Source organism: Heterodontus francisci, chromosome 8, assembly GCF_036365525.1.
Source record: "Heterodontus francisci isolate sHetFra1 chromosome 8, sHetFra1.hap1, whole genome shotgun sequence".
NCBI classification, from domain to species: Eukaryota; Metazoa; Chordata; class Chondrichthyes; order Heterodontiformes; family Heterodontidae; genus Heterodontus; species Heterodontus francisci.
Window position 1 is genome coordinate 7884983 of NC_090378.1, and position 21250 is coordinate 7906232.

Sequence of the window (21250 nt, forward strand, 5' to 3'; positions counted from 1 at the left end):
TCTCGTCTCTCTCTCTCTCTCCCCCCCCCTCCCCTCTCTCTCTCTCCTCCCCTCTCTCTCTCTCTCTCCTCCCCTCTCTCCTCCCTCTCTCTCTCTCTCTCTCTCTCCCCCATCTCTCTCTCTCTCTCTCCCCCATCTCTCTCTCTCTCTCTCCCCCATCTCTCTCTCTCTCTCTCCCCCATCTCTCTCTCTCTCTCTCCCCCATCTCTCTCTCTCTCTCTCCCCCATCTCTCTCTCTCTCTCTCCCACATCTCTCTCTCTCGTGTCTCTCTCTCTCCCCCCCCCCCTCCCCTCTCTCTCTCTCCCTCCCTCTCTCCTCCCCTCTCTCCTCCCTCTCTCTCCTCCCCTCGCTCTCTCTCGCTCCTCCCCTCTCTCTCTCTCTCTCCCTCTCTCCACCCCTCAGCAGGTCTGGCAGCATCTGTGGAGAGAGAAACAGAGATAACGTTTCATCAGAACTGACAGACCAGAAACGTTAACTCTGTTTCTCTCTCCGCAAATGCTGCCAGACCCGCTCAGCATTTCCAGCACTTTCTGTTTTATCTCTGTAGCTACCTCTTTTAAAACCCTAGTATGTAGGCCATCAGGTCCCAGGAATTTGTCAGCTTTTAGTCCCATTTATTTTGGCCAGTACTGTTCCTTTACTAATGCTATTTTCTTTGTTCCTCATTCTCACGAGATACTTGGTTCTCCAGTATTTCTGAAATGCATTTTGTGTCTTCTCCCATGAAGGCAGATACCAAGTATTTGTTTAATGTCTTTGCCATTTCCTTATTCCCCATTATGATTTCTCCTGTCTCTGCCTCTAACGGATTCGCGTTTACTTTTGCTAATCTTTTTGCATATCTGTAGAAGATGTTACAATCTATTTTATGTCTCTTGTTTGCCACTGCCAATTAAAACAAACAAAATTTTTCTGAAGCTGACATTTTCATATTGTGTAGTTTGCAAAACTTGCAAATATGTGAAAGGAATATAAATAACAATGTTTCAAGTGACAAAAAATAATTTTGAACATTTGACATTAACTAGAAAATGCAGCCTTGAAAGTTAACTTTCTGTAGTGATTCCACTGTCAGGGAAGCAGTACAAAAGCAAAGTTTGCAATTAAGTTTCACTTTGTTAGAAAATAAATACAGACAGGAGTTCGGTGCGTGCTTTGGGAATTAGTTGTTTCAGTTGATAGGTGCTGCAGGTACAAAGAAACTAGTCCAACTGTAAACCTGTCTCCGTTTTTCTGCATGAGTAACAGTCAAGCCGTGCAGGACAGACTTGTTGGGTGTTTATACATAAAGCATTGTACAGATTGAAATGTGTCTTTTGGAGGCAGCTTGTTTTTGTGTCCATCAACCTTCCCTCTCTTCTATAAACTTTTTTGCTGGCATCAACATTGGGATCTGCCCAAGACTTGTGATTGTGTATTAATGCAAAGTATATGATTGGTTTATTAGTTGAGTTAATGCTAGTTATTTGTATAGAATTTCTTTATATTAAGATATGTACATGATAGCATTGTGTCAAGGACCTGGGTAATTATCTAATGATAAAGCAAAAATCGTTCACAAACAAATGGGGAGAAATGGGTCAGAGCAGCAGCCACTATTGATCAGGAAAGCCAGCCAAATCGTAAGAGTTTCTGAGTTCAAAAGTGTCAAAATTCCTTTGTCTGGAGCCATTTTATTGATGGGTCAAATAATGGAGCATTTATCTTGAGGAGACATTGAATAGTTGGAGAAAAAAGATGTGCATTTATATAGTGCTTTTCACGACTACCAGACGTCTCAGCACTTTACAGCCAATGAAGTACTTTTGAAGTGTCGTCGCTGTTGTAATGCAGGAAACGTGACAGTCAAATTTGCACACAGCAAACTCCCACAAACAGCGATGTGATAATGACCAGATAATCTGTTTTTTGTAATGTTGATTGAGGGATAAATGTTGGCCAGGACATTGAGGATATCTGCCGTGCTCTTTAAAATAATACCGTGGGATCTTTTACATCAGGATTGTCCAACATCCGGCCCGCCAAAGATTTCCATCCGGCCCATAGATGTAAACGGTACCCGGGCCCGTTCCTCATCCTTGCAGGGCTCCGTGACTGGAGATGGGCAATTTTCCATTGTTGTCACCTTGCAGAGCAGCCTTTTTAAAAACATCATGTTGTCAGTTTCACAGTGACAGCTGCCGAAGCAGGAACGCGTTTCCCAACGCAGTGAGGATGACTGAGTGGGTGGGGGTGGGGGAAGAGAGAGGAACACTGGGAGGAGAGAACACAGAGACCGAGACCAAGATCACTCCTGACAGATGGATATCTATCCAGAATACTCTGCATCGCTACATCAAGTGTGTGGGCAGAGATTGACTACTTATGCAAGCAAAAACAATGCCAGGTATGTCACTAAATCTGTTTTCAATATAGTGACGTGAAAGTCAGGAGCAGCATCAGGCATACCTCAAATTGAGGTGTCAACCTGGTGAAGCGACAACACAGGACTATCTGCGTGCCAAACGGCGTAAGCAGCATGCGATTGACCGAGCGAAGCGATCCCATAACCAATGGATCAGAGCTAAGCTCTGCATTCCTGCCACATCCAACCGTGAATGGTGGTGGACAATTAAACAACTAACTGGAGGAGGTGGCTCCACAAATATCCCCATCCTCAATGATGGAGCCCAGCACATCAGTGCGAAAGATGAGGCTGAAGCATTTGCAACAATCTTCAGCAAGAAGTGCCGAATTGTTGATCCATCTCCGCCTCCTCCTGACGTCCCCAGCATCACAGATGCCAGACCTCAGCCAATTCGATTCACTCCGTGTGATATCAAGAAACGACTGAAGGTACTGAATACTGCAATGGCTATGGACCCTGACAATATTCCGGCAACGGTACTGAAGACCTATGCTCCAGAACTTGCCGCACCCCGAGCCAAGCTGTTCCAGTACAGCTACAACACTGCCATCTACCCTGCAATGTGGAAAATTGCCCAGGTATGTCCTGTCCGCAAAAAGCAGGACAAATCCAACCTGTCCAATTACTGCCCCATCAATCATCAGTAAAGTAATGGAAGGTGTCATCAACAGTGCCATCAAGCAGTACTTGCTTAGTAATAACCTGCTCAGTGACGCTCAGTTTGGGTTCCACCGGGGCCACTCGGCTCCTGATCTCATTGCAGCCTTGGTTCAAATATGGACAAAAGAGCTGAACTCGAGGTGAGGTGAGATTGACTGCCCTTGACATCAAGGCAGCTGAGTCAAAATCCTGGAACTCCCTTCCTAACAGCACTGTGGGTGTACTTACACCACTTGGACTGCAGCGGTTCAAGAAGGCAACTCACCACCACCTTCTCGAGGGCAATTAGGGATGGGCAATAAATGCTGGCCTGGTCAGCGACGCCCACATCCCATGAATGAATAAAATAAGTCAATAAATTAGTCGTCTTCTTTAAAGCTTCTTCACAAAAATGCAAATTTGTTGTTGTTTTTGTTAGTAAGATAAATTTTTAATGCCTTTATCTTCCGAAATTTGTTCACCGGCCCCCTGGGCTGCGCAAAAATCGTAATGCGGCCCTCTGCCCGCAAAGGTTGGACAACCCTGTTTTACGTCCACCAGAGCAGGCAGAATGGTCAGCTAGGAATATAATATTCAGGCCTGGCAGCATCTGTGTAGGTGCTGCCAGACCTGCTGAGTATTTCCAGCACTTTTTGTTCTGATTTCAGAGTTCCAGTATCTGCAGTATTTTGCTGCTCTTCTAGGAATATATTATTGTTTGGATCAGCCTTATTGCACAACCCAAAGTTGGCATTCTGTTGATACAGCTATAGAGATTTTGTAATATATGTATTTTGTGCTCACTTGAAATTGAAGAAAATATTGTTACCATCAAATGCACAAGTTTTGAATGGCCAAAGAAGGAACTTGCTCTGGATAGTATAACCTATTTATGAGAGAAACTCTGATTTGTGTTGTAATGAATGCTTTTACGATGTCACAGTTGCAGAAATTACCATTCTGAGCTGAAAGATTGATTTACTCCAGTCTTTGAATTCTTCTGCTGGTCTTGCATAACAAATAGTTTGATTTTTTTTTCAATTTACTAAAAGCACCTCGATGAAGCTTGCAGCTGTATCTTGTTTGTCAGCCTATTCCCACAAGTTGATATTGCTGGGTTTCCACTTAGAAATAGAAACAGACTTCCTAATTAAATTAGGAAAAAATTGATAATGTACTATTAATACAGAAATAAAATTACTTTGTTAAAATTGCAAAATCCTTTTTAATCTGCTTACCAATGAATCTTTTGATTTCTATGTGACTTTTAATGTTCGGCATTTTAGTCTTGTTTTTAGTGCTTTTTCCAATTGAAATTACTTTGAATTTATTGCCCTTTTTATAGTAACCCAAGGATGTTGGTGCTCAGCCCATTATGCATACTGCATAGCACTGAAACAACAGCTGTGCATGTGCAGCTTTTCGAAAGTTTGATTTAAAACATCCAATTTGCAAATGTATGTCGAGGCCAGTATGATTGAACTTGAGTGCTCATAATTTTGAACACCTCAATTAAATCTCCCCTTAACCTTCTCTACTCTTATCTTTGGTACCATTCTAGTCAATCTCCTCTGCACTCTCTCCAAGGCCTTTACAGCTTTCCTAAATTTGATGCACAGAATTTGGACACCATAGTCTAGCTGCAGTTTATTAGTCATTTATAAAGGTTCAGTGGTACCATTCTTAAAAAAAGCTCTTTTGCACCCTCTCCAAGGCTTTGACATCCTTCCTGACATAAGAAAAAGGAACAGGAGTAGGCCATTCAGCCTCTCTAGCCTGCTCCGCCATTCAGTAAGATCATGGCTGATCTGATTCTGGCCTTAACTCCACTTTCCTGCCTGGCCCCCATAACCCTCGACTCCCTTGTAATTCAAAAATCTGCCAACTCAGCCTTGAATATATTCAATGTCCCAGCGTCCACTGCTTTCTAGGGAATAGAATTCCAAAGATTAACGACCCTCTGAGAGAGGAATTTCCTCCTCATCTCCATCTTAAAAGGGTGACCCCTTATTTTGAAACTGCACCCCCTAGTTCTAGATTCCCCCACGAGGGACAATATCCTCTCCGCATCTACCTTGTCAAGCCCCTTCAGACTCTTATATGTTTCAATAAGACCACCTCTCATTCATCCAATGTGTATCAGCTCAACCTTTCCTCATAAGGCGACCTCTTCATTCCAGGAATCAGCCTAGTGAACCTTGTCTGAATTGCCTCCAATGCAAGTGTGGCCCTTCTTGGTAAGGAGACCAAAACTGTACACAGTACTCCAGGTATGGTCTCACTAACACCCAGTATAGTTGTAGTAAGACTTCCCTACTTTTATACTCCATCCCCCTTGCAATGAAGGCCAACATTCCATTTGCCTTCCAAATTACTTGCTGCATGCTGACTTTTTGTGATTCGTGTACATAGACACCCAGATCTCTCTGTACCACAGCATTCTGCAGTCTCTCTCCATGTAAATATTCTGCTTTTCTATTCTTCCTACCAAAATGGACAACCTGACATTTTCCCACATTATACTCCATCTGCCAAATTTTTGTCCACTCACTTAACCTATCTATAAATCTTTGCAAACACTCTTCTTCAGAACTTGCTTTCCTACCTATCTTTGTATCATCTGCAATCTTGGCTACAGTACACTTTGTCCCTTTGTGCAAGTCATTAATATAGATCATAAATACTTGAGGCCCCAGCACTCATCCCTGTGGGTAGGCGGTGGCGTAGTGGTATTATCACTGGACTAGTAACCCAGAGATCCAGGGTATTTCTCTGGGGACATGGGTTCGAATCCCACCACAGCAGAAGGTGGAATTTGGATTTAATTAATAAATCTGGAATTAAAAGCTAGTCTAATGATGGCTAATGATGGCCATGAAACCATTGTCGATTGTTGTAAAAACCCATCTGGTTCACTAATGTCCTTTAGGGAAGGAAATCTGCTGTCCTGACCTGGTCTGGCCTAAATGTGACTCCAGACCCACAGCAATGTGGTTGACTCTTACATGCCCTCTGAAATGGCCTAGCAAGCCACTCAGTTGTACCTAACCGCTATGAAATCAATAAAAAGGAATGGACCACCTGGCATCGACCTAAGCACCGGAAACGACAACGGCAAACCCAGCCCTGTCGACCCTGAAAAGTCCTCCTTATTAATATCTGGGGGCTCGTGCCAAAGTTGGGAGAGCTGTCTCACAGACTAGTCAAGCAGCAGCCTGACATAGTCATACTCACGGAATCATACCTTACAGACAATGTCCCAGACACTGCCATCACCATCCCCGGGTACGTCTTGTCCCACCGGCAGGACAGACCCACCAGAGGTGGTGGCACAGTGGTATACAGTAGGGAGGGAGTTTCCCTGGGAGTCCTCAACATCGACTGTGGACCCCATGAAGTCTCATGGCATCAGGTCAAACATGGGCAAGGTAACCTCCTACTGATAACCACCTACCGCCCTCCCTCAGCTGATGACTCAGTACTCCTCCTTGTTGAACACCACTTGGAGGAAGCACTGAGGTTTGCAAGGGCACAAAATGTACTCTGGGTGGGGAACTTCAATGTCCATCACCAAGAGTGGCTCGGTAGCACCACTACTGACCGAGCTGGCCGAGTCCTAAAGGACATATCTGCTAGACTGGGTCTGCGGCAGGTGGTGGGGGAACCAACACGAGGGAAAAACAGACTTGACCTCGTCCTCACCAATCTGCCTGCCGCAGATGCTTCTGTCCTTGACTGTATTGGTAGGAGTGACCACCGCACAGTCCTTGTGGAGATGAAGTCCCGCCATCACATTGAGGATACCGACCATCGTGTTGTGTGACACTATCACCGTGCTAAATGGGATAGATTTCGAACAGATCTAGCAATGCAAAACTGGGCATCCATGAGGCGCTGTGGGCCATCAGCAGCGGCAGAATTGTACTGAACCACAATCTGTAACCTCATGGACCGGCATATCCCCCACTCTACCATTACCATCAAGCCAAGAGAATCAACCCTTGTTCAATGAAGAGTGCAGGAGGGCATGCCAAGAGCAGCACCAGGCATACCTGAAAATGAGGTGACAACCTGGTGAAGCAACAAGTCAGGACTGCGTAAGCAGCATGCGATAGACAGAGCTAAGCAATCCCATAACCAACGGATCAGATCTAAGCTCTGCAATCCTGCCACATCCAGCCGTAAATGGTGTTGGACAATTAAACAACTAACTGGAGGAGGTGGCTCCACAAATATCTCCATCCTCAATGATGGGGGAGCCACATCAGTGTGAAAGATAAGGCAGAAGCATTTGCAACAATCTTCAGCCAGAAGTGCCGAATTGTTGATCCATCTTGGCCTCCTCCTGAAGTCCCCAGCATCACAGATGCCAGACTTCAGCCAATTCGATTCACTCCGCGTGATATCAAAAAACGACTGAAGGCACTGGATATTGCAAAAGCTATGGGCCCTGACAATATACCGGAAATAGTACTGAAGACCTGTGCTCCAGAACTTGCCGCACCCCTAGCCAAGCTGTTCCAGTACAGCTACAACACTGGCATCTACCCTGCAATGTGGAAAATTGCCCAGGTATGTCCTGTACACACAAAGCAGGACAAGTCCAACCTGGCCAATTACCGCCCCATCAGCTTACTCTACATCAGTAAAGTGATGGAAGGTGTCATCAATAGTGCCATCAAGCGGCACTTGCTTAGCAATAACCTGCTCAGTGACGCTCAGTTTGGGTTCCGCCAGGCCACTCAGCTCCTGACCTATTACAGCCTTGGTTCAAACATGGGCAAAAGACCTGAACTCGAGGTGAGGTGAGAGTGACTGCCCTTGACATCAAGGCAGCATTTGACCGAGTATGGCATCAAGGAGCCCTAGCAAAACTGAGGTCAATGGGAATCGGGGAAAACCCTCTGCTGGCTGGAGTCATACCTAGTGCAATGGAAGATGGTTGTGGATGTTGGAGGTCAATCATCTGAGCTCCAGGACATCACTGCAGGAGTTCCTCAGGGTAGTATCCTAGGCCCAACCATCTTCAGCTGCTTCATCAATGACCTTCCTTCAATCATAAGGTCAGAAGTGGGGATGTTCGCTGATGATTGCATAATGTTCAGCACCATTCGTGACTCCTCAGATACTGAAGCAGTCCGTGTAGAAATGCAGCAAGACCTGGACAATATCCAGGCTTGGGCTGATAAGTGGCAAGTAACTTTCTCGCCACACAAGTGCCAGGCAATGACCATCTCCAACAAGAGAGAATCTAACCATCTCCCCATGACATTCAACGGCATTACCATCGCTGAATCCCCCACTATCAACGTCCTAGTTGCTCCCATTGACCAGAAACTGAACTGGAGTAGCCATATAAATACCGTGGCTACAAGAGCAGGTCAGAGGCTAGGAATCCTGAGGCAAGTAACTCACCTCCTGACTCCCCAAAGCTTGTCCTTCATCTACAAGGCAAAGTCAGGAGTGTGATGGAATACTCTCCACTTGCCTGGATGGGTGCAGCTCCAACAACACTCAATAAGCTGACATCATCCAGGATAAAGCAGCCCGCTTGATTGGCACCCCATCTCCAAACATTCACTCCCTCCATCGCCGACGCACAGTGGCAGCAGTGTGTACGATCTACAAGATGCACTGCAGCAATGCACCAAGGCTCCTTAGACAGCACCTTCCAAACCCGCGACCTCTACCAACTAGAAGGACAAGGGCAGCAAACACATGGGAATACCACCACCTGCAAGTTCCCCTCCAAGTCACACGCCATCCTGACTTGGAACGATATCGCCATTCCTTCACTGTCGCTGTGTCAAAAGGGGAAATGGTTATATTCTCGTTTGAGATGGTCATATATAGTTTACTGCTTTCTCTTGCTCCCCCTTTCTTGAATAGAGGTGTTACATTTGCAGTTTTCCAATCGGCTGGGATCTTTCCAGAATCTAGAGAATTTTGGTAGATTACAACAAATGTATCCACTATCTCTGCAGCCACTCTTAAGACCCTTGGATGCAGTCTCATATCCATGGGACTTGTCAGCCTTTCATCCCATTTGTTTGATGGTGATTGTTTTTAAGTTCCTCCCTCCCTTTTGCCTCTTGATTTTCTACTACTCTTGGGATGCTTTTTTTGTCTTCTATTGTGAAGACAGATACAAAATACTTGTTCAAAGTCTCTGCCATTTCCTTGTTTGATATTAATTCCCCAGTCACATCCTCTAGGGGACCAACACTTAGTTTAGCTAGTCTTTTCCTTTTTATATATTTGTAGAAGCTCTTACTGTTTGTCTTTTATAGTTCTTGCTAATTTACTCTCATACGCTAATTTCTCACTCATTTTTATTTTAGTTATCCTCTGCTGGTTTCTAAAATTTTCCAATCTTCTGGTCTACCATTAATCTTTGCAGTATTGTATGCCTTTTCTTTCAATTTGATACCATCCTTAACTTCCTTATTTAGCCATGGTGGTGCATCCTTCTCATAGTCTTTGTTTCTCAATGGAAAGTAAAGTATAATGCAGAGAATTTAGGCACCATATTCTTGCTGCAGTCTAATCAGTGGTTTCTCACGGTTTAGTGTAACTTCCTTGCTCTTGTCCTCTGGCTCTATAAACCCAGGGCTCCTGCATGCTTTTACACATTCTTATTAATTTGCCTTACTACCTTCAAAGATGTGTGCATGGGTGAACTCCCAGGTCTCTGTTCCTGCAGCCTCTTTAAAATTATGCCTTTTTATTCATTCATGGGATGTGCGCATTTCTGGGTGGGACAGCATTTATTGCCCATCCCTAATTGCCCTTGAGAAGGTGGTGGTGAGCTGCCTCTTGAACCACTGCACTCCTTGGGGTATAGGTACACCCACAGTGCTGTAAGGAAGGGAGTTCCAGGATTTTGACCCCACAACAATGAAAGAATGGCAATATAGTTCCAAGTCAGGATGGTGTGTGGCTTGGAGGGGAACTTGCAGGTGGTTGGTGTTCCCGTGCATATGCTGCCCTTGTCCCCTCTAGGTGGTAAAGGTCGCGGGTTTGGAAGGTGCTGTCTAAGGAGCCTTGGTGAGTTGCTGCAGTGCATCTTGTAGATTGTACACACCACTGCCACTGTGTGTCGGTGGTGGAGGCAGTGAATGTTGAAGGTGGTGGATGAGGGTTCCAGTCAAGCGGGCCGCTTTGTCCTGGATGGTGTCGTGTTTCTTGAGTGTTGTTGGAGCTGCACCCAACCAAGCAAGTGGCGAGTGTTGCATCCCACTCCTGACTTGTGCCTTGTAGATGGTGGACAGGCTTTGGGGAGTCAGGAGGTGAGTTACTCACCACAGAATTTGCAGCCTCTGACCTGCTCTTATATCCACAGCATTTATATGGCTACTCCAGTTCAGTTTTTGGTCGATAGTAACCCCTAGGATGTTGATAGTGGGGGATTCAGCAATGGTAATTTTGTTGAATGCCAAGGGGAAATGGATAGATTCTTTCTCGTTTGAGATGGTCATTAACCGCCACTTGTGTGGCGCAAATATAACTTGCCGCTTATCAGCCCAAGCCTGGATGTTGTTCAGGTCTTGCTGCATCTCGACATGGGCTGCTTCAATATCTGAGGAGTAGCGAATGGTGCTGAACATTGTGCAGTCATCAGCGAACCTCCCTACTTCTGATCTTATGATGGAGGGAAGGTCATAGATGAGGCGACTCAAGATGGTTGGGCCTAGGACACTACCTTGAGGAACTCCTACAGTGATGTCCTGGGACTGAGATGATTGACCTCCAACAACCACAACCATCTTCCTTTGTGCTAGGTATGACTGCAACCAGCAGAGGGTTTTCCCCCTGATTCCCATTGACTCCGGTTTTGCTAGGGCTGTTTGATGCCATACTGTGTCAAGGGCTGCCTTGATGTCAAGGGCAGTCACTCTCACCTCACCTCTTGAGTTCAGCTCTTTTTCTCCATGCTTGGACTAAGCCTGTAATGAGGTCGAGCTGAGTGGCCCCAGGCAGAACCCAGTGAGCAGGTTATTGCTGAATAAGTGCCGCTCGATAGCACTGTCGATGACACGTTCCATTACTTTGCTGTTCGAGAGTAGACTGATAGAGCAGTAGTTAGCCGGGTTGGATTTGTCCTGCTTTTTGTGGACAGGACATACCTGGGCAATTTTCCACATAGCCAGGCAGATGCCAGTGTTGTAGCTGTATTGGAACAGCTTGGCTAGTGGAGCACAGGTCTTCTGTACTGTTGCCAGAATGTTGTCAGGGCCCATAGCCTTTGCAGTATCCAGTGCTTTCAGCCGCTTCTTGATATCACGTGGAATCTGATAGGCTGAAGACTGGCATCTATGATGCTGGAGACCTTAGGAGGAGACCGAGATGGATCATCCACTTGCACTTCTGGCTGAAATTGGTTGCAAATGTTTCAGCCTTGGCTTTTGCATCTGATGTGCTGGGCTCCCCCATTGTTGAGGACAGGGAATGGAACCACCTCCTTCTCCAGTTCATTGTTTAATTGTCCACCACCATTCACAACTGGATGTGGCAGGACTGCAGAGCTTAAATCTGATCTGTTGGTTGTGGGATCGCCTAGCCCTGTCTATTGCATGCTGTTTCTGCTGTTTGACATGCAAGTAATCCTGTGTTGTAGCTTCACTAAGCTGACACCTCATTTTGAGGTATTCCTGGTGCTACTCCTGGCATGCCTTCCTGAACTGCTCTTCAAACCAGTGTTTGTCCCCCAGCTTGATGGTCATGATAGAGTGGGGATATGCCATGAGGTTACAGATTGTAGTTGAATACAATTCGGCTTCTGCTGCTGATGGCCTACGGCGATGCCCAGTTTTGGGTTGCTAGATCTGTTCAAAATCTATCCCATTTAGCACAGTGGTAGTACCACAGAACACGATGGAGGGTGGTCTTCTTGGCATTTCTTCACAGACGAAGATTTTGGGAAGGTTGTAGCCATCGGTTGCAGGCCCGCTGGTGGCTAGTTAGGCCTATCTGTGACCAGCAGATTCTCCCACAGTGGGTACAAGTGAAGGTGTAGTCGCTGCTGGGGGCAGTTGAATCTATTCTTCTCCTTTTCTCTTTCATGCTGGTTCTTCACTCGGTCTCAAAGGTGTCTGTAGCCCTCCTGATGTAGCAACTCCAGGCATCACGATCTATGGCCTGTGCCTCCCACTGGTGAAGGTCGATGTGACACACAGAGAGGGACTTCTACAGGGAGTCCTTGAAAGGTTTGCATGGAGCCCCTCTGTTCCTTTTACCCGTGGTCAGCTTTCCATACAACACGATCTTGGGCAGGCGACATGTTGTCCATTTGGGCAACGTGACCCGCCCAAAGCAGGCTTTGCAGGAGGATGGCCTCAATGCTGGTGATGTTGGCTGTTTCAGGACTTCAATGTTTGTGATGCGGTCCTGCCAACTGATCTTGAGGATGCTGCAGAGGCAGGACTGATGGAAGCACTCTAGAAAGTGTACATGGCGGTATAGGACCCATGACTCAGCGCCATACAGAAGGGTGGTGAGGACTATAGCTTTGTACACTTTGAGTTTGGTCTATGCTCTGAGGCTGTGGTTGCTCCACACGTGTTTGTACAGTCTGCCGAATGTTCTGTTTGCTTTTGAAAGCCTGTTGACCACTTCCTTGTCTATGGTGGCATCAAATGAGATGACGCTCCCCAAATAAGTAAACTGCTTGACGGCATTCAGCTCGATTCCCTTGATGACCATGCTTGATGGTCTATATTCTTCTTGGTGCGGGCTGATGCAGGACTTCAGACTAAAAGTCAGTTTAAAGAAAAGTGAAGAGTTGTGCCGCCTCGGAAAAATGTGTTCGACGTTGCAGGTCTGACTGACTGTGGGCCAGGTGTATAGGGCAGGGACACCATGCTTCAAAGCATCGGGTGGAATTCCATAAGCTCCGGGGGCTTTGTTCTTCATCTGGTTGATGGCGGTCACAGTTTCCTCCAGGGTTGGGCCCTCATCCAGTTCTTCTTTGACCAGCTGTTGTTTGATGCAGTTGATGGCAGTATCATGCAAGAACAAAGAACAAAGAAAATTACAGCACAGGAACAGGCCCTTCGGCCCTCCAAGCCTGCGCCGATCCAGATCCTCTATCTAAACATGTCGCCTATTTTCTAATGGTCTGTATCTCTTTGCTTCCTGCCCATTCATGTATCTGTCTAGATACATCTTAAAAGATGCTATCGTTCCCGCGTCTACCACCTCTGCTGGCAACGCATTCCAGGCACCCACCACCCTCTGCGTAAAGAACTTTCCACGCATATCCCCCCTAAACTTTTCCCCTCTCACTTTGAACTCGTGACCCCTAGTAATTGAATCCCCCACTCTGGGGAAAAAGCTTCTTGCTATCCACCCTGTCTATACCTCTCATGATTTTGTACACCTCAATCAGGTCTCCCCTTAACCTCCGTCTTTCTAATGAAAATAATCCTAATCTACTCAACCTCTCTTCATAGCTAGCACCCTCCATACCAGGCAGCATCCTGGTGAACCTCCTCTGCACCCTCTCCAAAGCATCTTCATCCTTTTGGTAATGTGGCGACCAGAGCTGCACGCAGTATTCCAAACGTGGCCGAACCAAAGTCTTATACAACTGTAACATGACCTGCCAACTCTTGTACTCAATACCCCGTCCGATGAAGGAAAGCATGTCGTATGCCTTCTTGACCACTCTATTGACCTGCGTTGCCACCTTCAGGGAACAATGGATCTGAACACCCAAATCTCTCTGTACATCAATTTTCTCCAGGACTTTTCCATTTACTGGTGCACTTGGTGCTGAAGAGAGTTTCAAAGTGCTCCAACCAGCGATCCAGGACTGACTCCTTGTCGGTGTATAGGGTCTTGCCATAGAAACTACATATGTTGCCAGTATCAGCGTACAGTTAAGTTTTTTCCGCAAGTGCGATCCACCAGTCATTTTGGATGTTCCTCAGTTTAAGTTGAAGGGTGCTGCATGCTTGACAATAGTCAGTCTTTTTCTCTTGCTGGCCGGGTGAGACTGATGAGCTGACCTTTTTATTTTTAGCAGATGTTGAATTTCCTTGTAATTTTCATCAAACCAGTCCCTATTCTTCTTGGTGTTGGTCCGAAGACCTTGTTGGAAGTATCCAGCACTGCAGCTTCGATGTGTTCTCGGAGTTCTTCTGGACTGGAATCAGCAGTGAGATCAGGATGTTCCAGTCTAGTCTGTAAGGTTGCTTGATATCGATCTCTGCAAGATGAGGTTTGCAGGTTGCTGACTCAATTTCTTTGGATTGTCTCTAGGCCTGTTCTTCGGCCTAGGCTTGAAGTGGAAGCTCAGCTTTGAACGGACGAGCCGGTGGTCTATATGACGGTCAGCACTGGACATGACTCTAGTATGCAGAACGTCCTTTAGACCACACTGGCGCACCAAGATGTAATCTATCAGGTTCCAGTGTTTAGAGCGGGGATGCATCCATGTGGTCTTGAAGCAATCTTTTTCTTGAAAGAAGGTGTTGGTTTTGGACTGCTGCTTTTCTGCAGAGTTCCAACAGTAAGCGTCCGTTTTCTCAATACAGTTTCAAACTCCATGGTTTCAGAGCACTCCCTTCCATGCCAGGCTGTCACAGCCCACTGTGGCATTGGAATTGCCAAGGACAACAATTTTGTCCTTGGAAGGAGCATTCTGTATGAGTTCATGGAGATCTGTGTAGAACTTATCTTTGTTAGTTGGGTTGGAGCATAAATGCTGATGAGAGTTGCATGCTGCTGGTCTTGGAGGGGCAGGCGCAAGGACATGTGTTCAGAATGGCTGATTGGCAGGCTTGAAAGTTTGGTGGTGATAGTCGTCTTCACCATGACGCTGACACCAATGTGGCGTCGTTCACCTTGAGGTCTACTTTACCGATAGAGGGTGTAGCCAGCATTGTGTTCTGTCAGGCTGCCTCGCTCTGAGAAGTGGACCTCACTTGGGGCTGCTATGTCTAGTCTGGCTAGCTCATGGGCCACCAGGGCTGAGCGTCGTTGGGGCGACTGTTGACACCAGAGTCGAGCATTGTTCTCACGTTCCAGCAGACGAGTTTCATAGGGTATCCTGAACGTGAAGGTGGGATTTCATGTATATTGAACCTCTTCATTCTTCTTCAATGAATCAAAATTAATCACTTCGCACCACTATATACTTCCCGTCAGCCTGAAAAACAACCATATCTGTCTCTTAGCCAATTTTGTATCCATTCTGCCACAGCCTGTTTAATCCCATGGTCTTCAGTGTTGCTAAAAAGTTCCTTTTTATGTGGTACTTCATCAAGAACCTTTTTGAAAGTGCATAAACTCATCAAATGCAGTAATTTCAGTCAAGTTTGTCAGATGGTTTTAATTCACTCCGCGGTTGAGGCCGATGTATCTTTCCTTGGGTTCTCTTTGGGCCTCCTTATCTCGAGAGACAATGGATACGCGCCTGGAGGTGGTCAGTGGTTTGTGAAGCAGCGCCTGGAGTGGCTATAAAGGCCAATTCTGGAGTGACAGGCTCTTCCACAGGTGCTGCAGAGAAATTTGTTTGTTGGGGCTGTTGCACAGTTGGCTCTCCCCTTGCGCCTCTGTCTTTTTTCCTGCCAACTACTAAGTCTCTTCGACTCGCCACAATTTAGCCCTGTCTTTATGGCTGCCCGCCAGCTCTGGCGAATGCTGGCAACTGACTCCCACGACTTGTGATCAATGTCACACGATTTCATGTCGCGTTTGCAGACGTCTTTATAACGGAGACATGGACGGCCGGTGGGTCTGATACCAGTGGCGAGCTCGCTGTACAATGTGTCTTTGGGGATCCTGCCATCTTCCATGCGGCTCACATGGCCAAGCCATCTCAAGCGCCGCTGACTCAGTAGTGTGTATAAGCTGGGGGTGTTGGCCGCTTCAAGGACTTCTGTGTTGGAGATATAGTCCTGCCACCTGATGCCAAGTATTCTCCGAAGGCAGCGAAGATGGAATGAATTGAGACGTCGCTCTTGGCTGGCATACGTTGTCCAGGCCTCGCTGCCGTAGAGCAAGGTACTGAGGACACTTGGGTATCGTGCCCAAAATTAAATGCAGTACTCCAGATGGGGTCAAACCAAGGCTGTAGACAACCAAAGCATCACTTCCACCACTGTATTCCCATCCTTGAAGTAAAGGCCAACACTCCACTAGCTTTTTTGATTACTTTTTCTACCCGTGCTACCTTTTGCGATTTGCTTACCTGAATACCCAAATGCCTTTGCTCCTCCAGTTTCTGGCCTCCAGAAAGTATTGCAATTTATTTTTAAATAAGTGCTGAAGAGCATGCCAGGAGCAGCACCAGACATGCCTAAAAATGAGGTGCCAATCTGGTGAAGTAACAACACAGGCCAACATGTGTGCTGAACAGCAGCAGCATGTGCTAGAGCTAAGCGATCCCACAATCAACAGATCAGATCAAAGCTCTGCAGTCCTGCCACATCCAGTTGTGAATGGTGGTGGGTGCTCCACAATCATCCCCATCCTCAAATGATGGGGAAGCCCTCCATCATACGGTCAGAAGTGGGGTTGTTCGCTGATTGCATTATTCAGTACCAGTCTCAATGCCTCATATGCTGAAGCAGTCATGTTCACATGCAGCAAGAACTGGATAACATTCAGGCTTGAGCTGATGTGTGGTGCGAATGTTATTTGCCACTTAAGTGCCAGGCAGTGACCATCTCCAACAACAGAAATCTCACCATCTCCCCTTGACTTCCAACGGCATTATCATTGCTGAATCCCGCACCATCGACATCCTGGGGGGGTTACCATGGACCAGAAACTGAACTGGACCAGCCATATAAACAATGTGGCCACAAGAGCAGGTCAGAGGCTGGGAATTCTGTGGCAAGCAACTCACCACCTGACTCCCCAAAGCCTGTCCTCCATCTACAAGGCACAAGTTAGGAGTCTGATGGAATATTCTCCACTTGCCTGGATGAGTGCAGTTCCAACAGTACTCGCGAAGCTCAATACCATGCAAGACAAAGCAGTCCGCTTGATTAGCACCCCACCCATCACCTTCAACATTCACTCCCCCCACTAACTGCACACAGTGGCAGCAGTGTGTACCATATACAAGATGCACTGCAGCAACTCAAAAAGCCTCCTTTGACGGTACCTTCCAAACCTGCAGTCACTACCACCTAGAATGATAAGGGAAGCTGACGCATGGGAAGACCATCACCTGCAAGTTCCCCTCAGTCACATATCATCCTGACTTGGAACTATATCACTGTTCCTTTGCTGTTGCTGGGTCAAAAACTTGAAACCCCTGAACACCATTGTGGGTGTACCTACACCTAGTGGATTGCAGTTGGTCAAGAAGGGAGCTCATTAGTACCACCTTCTCGAGGGCAATTCGGGATGAACAACAAATGCTGGCCTAGCCATTGACGTTCACATCCCATGAAAGAATAAAAAATTTATCTTGCACTTCCCACATTGAATGCCATCTGCCCTAGTTTTTCCTCATTCGCTTAATATGTTTATGGTGCTTTGCAACTCCTTGCCCCCATCTACACAGCCTAATTCCTAACTTGGTGTCATCTGCAAACTTGGATGTACAATTCTATTCCTTTGTGATATGTATGATGGGAAGTTGAGTATAGATTCCTGGGTAATATCCAGGTCACATCCTGCCAAGCAGAGTACATTTCCTTTATCCCTTCTCTCTGTCTTTTGCCTCCGAAGTAATTGCTAACTCCTGGCTGAAAGTTACTTTCCACGCCATGCTTTCTCATTTTTGCTACTAATCTCCTGAGCAGTATCTTACCAAATGCTATCTGGAAGTCCATATAGATAATATTTATAGATGCTCCCCTGACCACTATGTTGGTCACCTCCAATATAAAAATCAGCTAGATCAGTCAGATATGGCCTATCCTTCCCATTCATGCTGACTCCCTGATCAGCTCTTTCTTCTTCAGAGGTTGTGCTCTCCCTTGGATGGAATCGCTCACTGCAGACTAGTGCAAAGTCTGGATGCACGTTTCCCACCTTGACGTCCTGGCTGTCACAATGTCCGACCCAACCAGAGCCCGAATGCCGGACCCGGAAGAGCAACTTGACCCGACCCAAATCCGACATATATCGTTGGGCCCGTTCGGGTCAGGTAGCCATGCTCTACCTGATGATACTTTCCATTGAATTCCGTATAATTGATTTGCAAGTGTGAAGTGATGCATTTTGGGAAGTTAAACCAGGGCAGGACATATACAGTGAATGGCAGGGTCCTGGGGAGTGTTGTTGAGCAGAGAGACCTTGGGGTGCAAGTACATAGTTCCCTAAAAGTGGCAACACAGGTAGACAGGGTGGTGAAGAAGGCATATGGCATGCTTGCCTTCATCGGCCGAGGCATTGAGTACAAGAGTTGGGACATCATGTTACAGTTGTACATAACGTTGGTTAGGCCGCATTTGGAGTACTGTGTGCAGTTCTGGTCGCCGCACTACAGGAAAGATGTGATTAAGCTAGAGAGGGTGCAGAAAAGATTCACCAGGATGTTGCCTGGTTTGGAGGGCTTGAGTTATAAAGAGAGATTGGATGGGCTGGGTCTGTTTTCCTCGGAGCGAAGGAGGCTGAGAGGGGACATGATAGAGGTATATAAAATTATGAGAGGCATAGATGGGGTAGATAGCCAGAGTCTGTTTCCCATGGCAGGGGTGACTAAAACTAGAGGGCATAGATTTAAGGTGAGAGGGACGACGTTTAAAAGGGATCAAAGGGGTAAATTATTCACACAAAGAATAGTGAGTATCTGGAATGAGCTGCCAGAGGAGGTGGTGGAGGCAGGAACAGTAACAACATTTAAGAGGCATCTGGACAGGTACTTGATTGAGCAAGGCATAGAGGGATATGGAATTAATGCAGGCAGGTGGGATTAGTATAGATAGGCATAATGGTCGGCATGGACGCGGTGGGCCGAAGGGCCTGTTTCTATGCTGTATGACTCTATGATGTTAAACTGACAGGTCTGTATTTTCCAGTTTCTTCCTCCTACCTGTCTTAACAAAACTGACATTTGCAATTTTCCAATCTAACTGCACAATTCCTGAATCAAGATTAATACATCTGCAATTTGCCCACCTGTTTCTTCCACCCTGGGCTGGGAACCATCAGATCATTGAGATTTGCCTGTCTTAAAATCCCATTATTTTCTCAACATTGTTTAACTTGTATCAAATCCAACCAGTTCCTCACCTTGACTTACTTTTCGGTTCCTTTGTACCACCTTGATAGAGTATTCATTTAACACGTTTGTCATTTCTGTATTATACATTATATCACCTGCATCTGTCTTTAATGGGTCTACATTTCCCCATTGCCACTTCCTTTCTCAATATATTTGTGAAAAATAACAGTTATCTTTTGTAAATTTTCATTCGTACTCTTGCAACTATTCATGTGGCAACATTTGCTGGAGTTGTGGCAGACTGTGTGATCGTCTCTAGCTCAGCTGAATTCTGATCTTGTCTGATATTTCCTCGTGGACTTCCAGCAGGTTGTTCTGGTCAGAGAGCAGAAGTGGAAACATTAGTCAGCTTCTGCTGCCTAACCTAGAGGAACTGAGGATAAGGTGCCCCTAGCACAGTCCTGGTTTAGACAATTGAACACAAACTGGGGAACAAGTCTGGGAACTTGTATATAAAACATAAGTATATTCTAAGGGAAAAATTGAATTTGTCTAGTGTTTCACATGGTTGATCACATTCATAGTGCTCTTAGTTAGTACCAGTTAAACATTGCGAAAACTGAAGCCATCATTTTTTTTTAAATTCATTCATGGGATGTGGGCGACGCTGGCCAGGCCAGCATTTATTGCCCTTGAGAAGGTGGTGATGAGCTGCCTTCTTGAACTGCTGCAGTCCATTTGGGGTAGGTATACCCACAATGCTGTTAGGAAGGGAGTTCCAGGATTTTGACCCAGTGACCGTGAAGAAATGGTGATATAGTTCCAAGTCAGGATGGTGTGTGACTTGGAGGGGAACTTGCAGGTGGTGGTGTTACCATGTATTTGCTGCCCTTGTCCTTCTAGTTGGTAGAGGTTGCAGGTTTGGAAGGTGCTGTCTAAGGAGCCTTGGTCATCATCTTTGAGACCCGCCACAAACACTCTATCCTCGCCACCGATTCCAATCCCCTGTCCAGCCATTGTCTTTCTTTGAACCTCAGCATCCCATTCTATCCTGAACTGTGTTTTTGACTTTACGTTCTTGCCCCATTATTGGCAGTCAGGCTTTCAACAGTCTAGGCACCATGCTCTGGAATTTCCTCCCTAAGTCCCTCTGCATCTCCACCTCCCTCTCCCCCTTTAAAGCCCTCTGTAAAATGTGTCTCTTCAACCAAGTTTTTGATTATTTTTAATATCTCCTTTTGGCTTAGCAGCTATTTTTCTGTTCACACCTCTGCGAGTCTTGAAATGTTTCATTACCTGAAAGGCACTATATAAATGCAAGTTGTGCATTCCAACAAACGCAAAGTTATGACTTGTATTTTTGATTTTACATTTCAAAACTATCTGATGTTAAATACTCTATCCAGCTTTAGTTATGGCATTTTCATGTAATTTTTTCCTCACCCAGAGTGAAATCAGGTTGTATATAAAGTTTTGAAATCCTTCTGTAGTTGATATTCTCTCTAGCCGGGCTGGCTCAGTACTTGAGTCTCTACGTATTGGTACTTTAAGATATTTTGTAAATTTTTTTAATAGATATATTTAAGGGCAGTTGTTTTTAGCTGTACTTTAAAAAAAAAAACTCAGTATATGGTATAAAATTTGCCCATACTATCATTTCGTATGCCTCTCCCCCCATACAGTCACCAGTTACCTCTGCATCACATGAGTGAAAGGATTCTAGAAAGCTGTTTAGCATTCCTAAATGTTTTAAGCATGTATGTACAAGAGAAGTGGCCTCATTAGTTCTTTTTTTCCAACACGTACAGGTGTTCTCAAGGATTATTTGAGGGAGCTGCCATCTCCTTTGATAACTAAGCAGCTGTATGAAGCTGTTTTGGATACCATGGCTAAGCAACCCCTCAAGATTACCTCTTCTGGATGTGAGAATGACCTCAGTGACTCTGAATACACAGTTGGCCTCTTGGACTGTCTGCCTGAGGTGGAGAAGGTAAGGATGAAGAGCCTGCATCTGAACAAATGTTTATTACTAATTTAATAAGGGAGTCGGTGGTGCAGTGGTAATGTCACTGAA

General features: G+C 45.9%; 1 protein-coding gene across 2 annotated transcripts in view; it reads left to right on the forward strand.

Moving 5' to 3' along the window:
* syde2 (synapse defective 1, Rho GTPase, homolog 2 (C. elegans)) overlaps positions 1–21250 on the forward strand; it is a 176340-nt gene that overhangs the window by 122308 nt on the left and 32782 nt on the right. Inside the window, exon 5 of one of the 2 annotated variants that reach the window (XM_068036595.1) lies at positions 20985–21166. The exons of the other annotated variant lie outside the window; for it this stretch is intronic. Coding sequence (XP_067892696.1) covers positions 20985–21166 — 182 coding nt within the window. The remainder of the gene's footprint in view (positions 1–20984; positions 21167–21250) is intronic. 2 annotated transcript variants of the gene reach the window in all.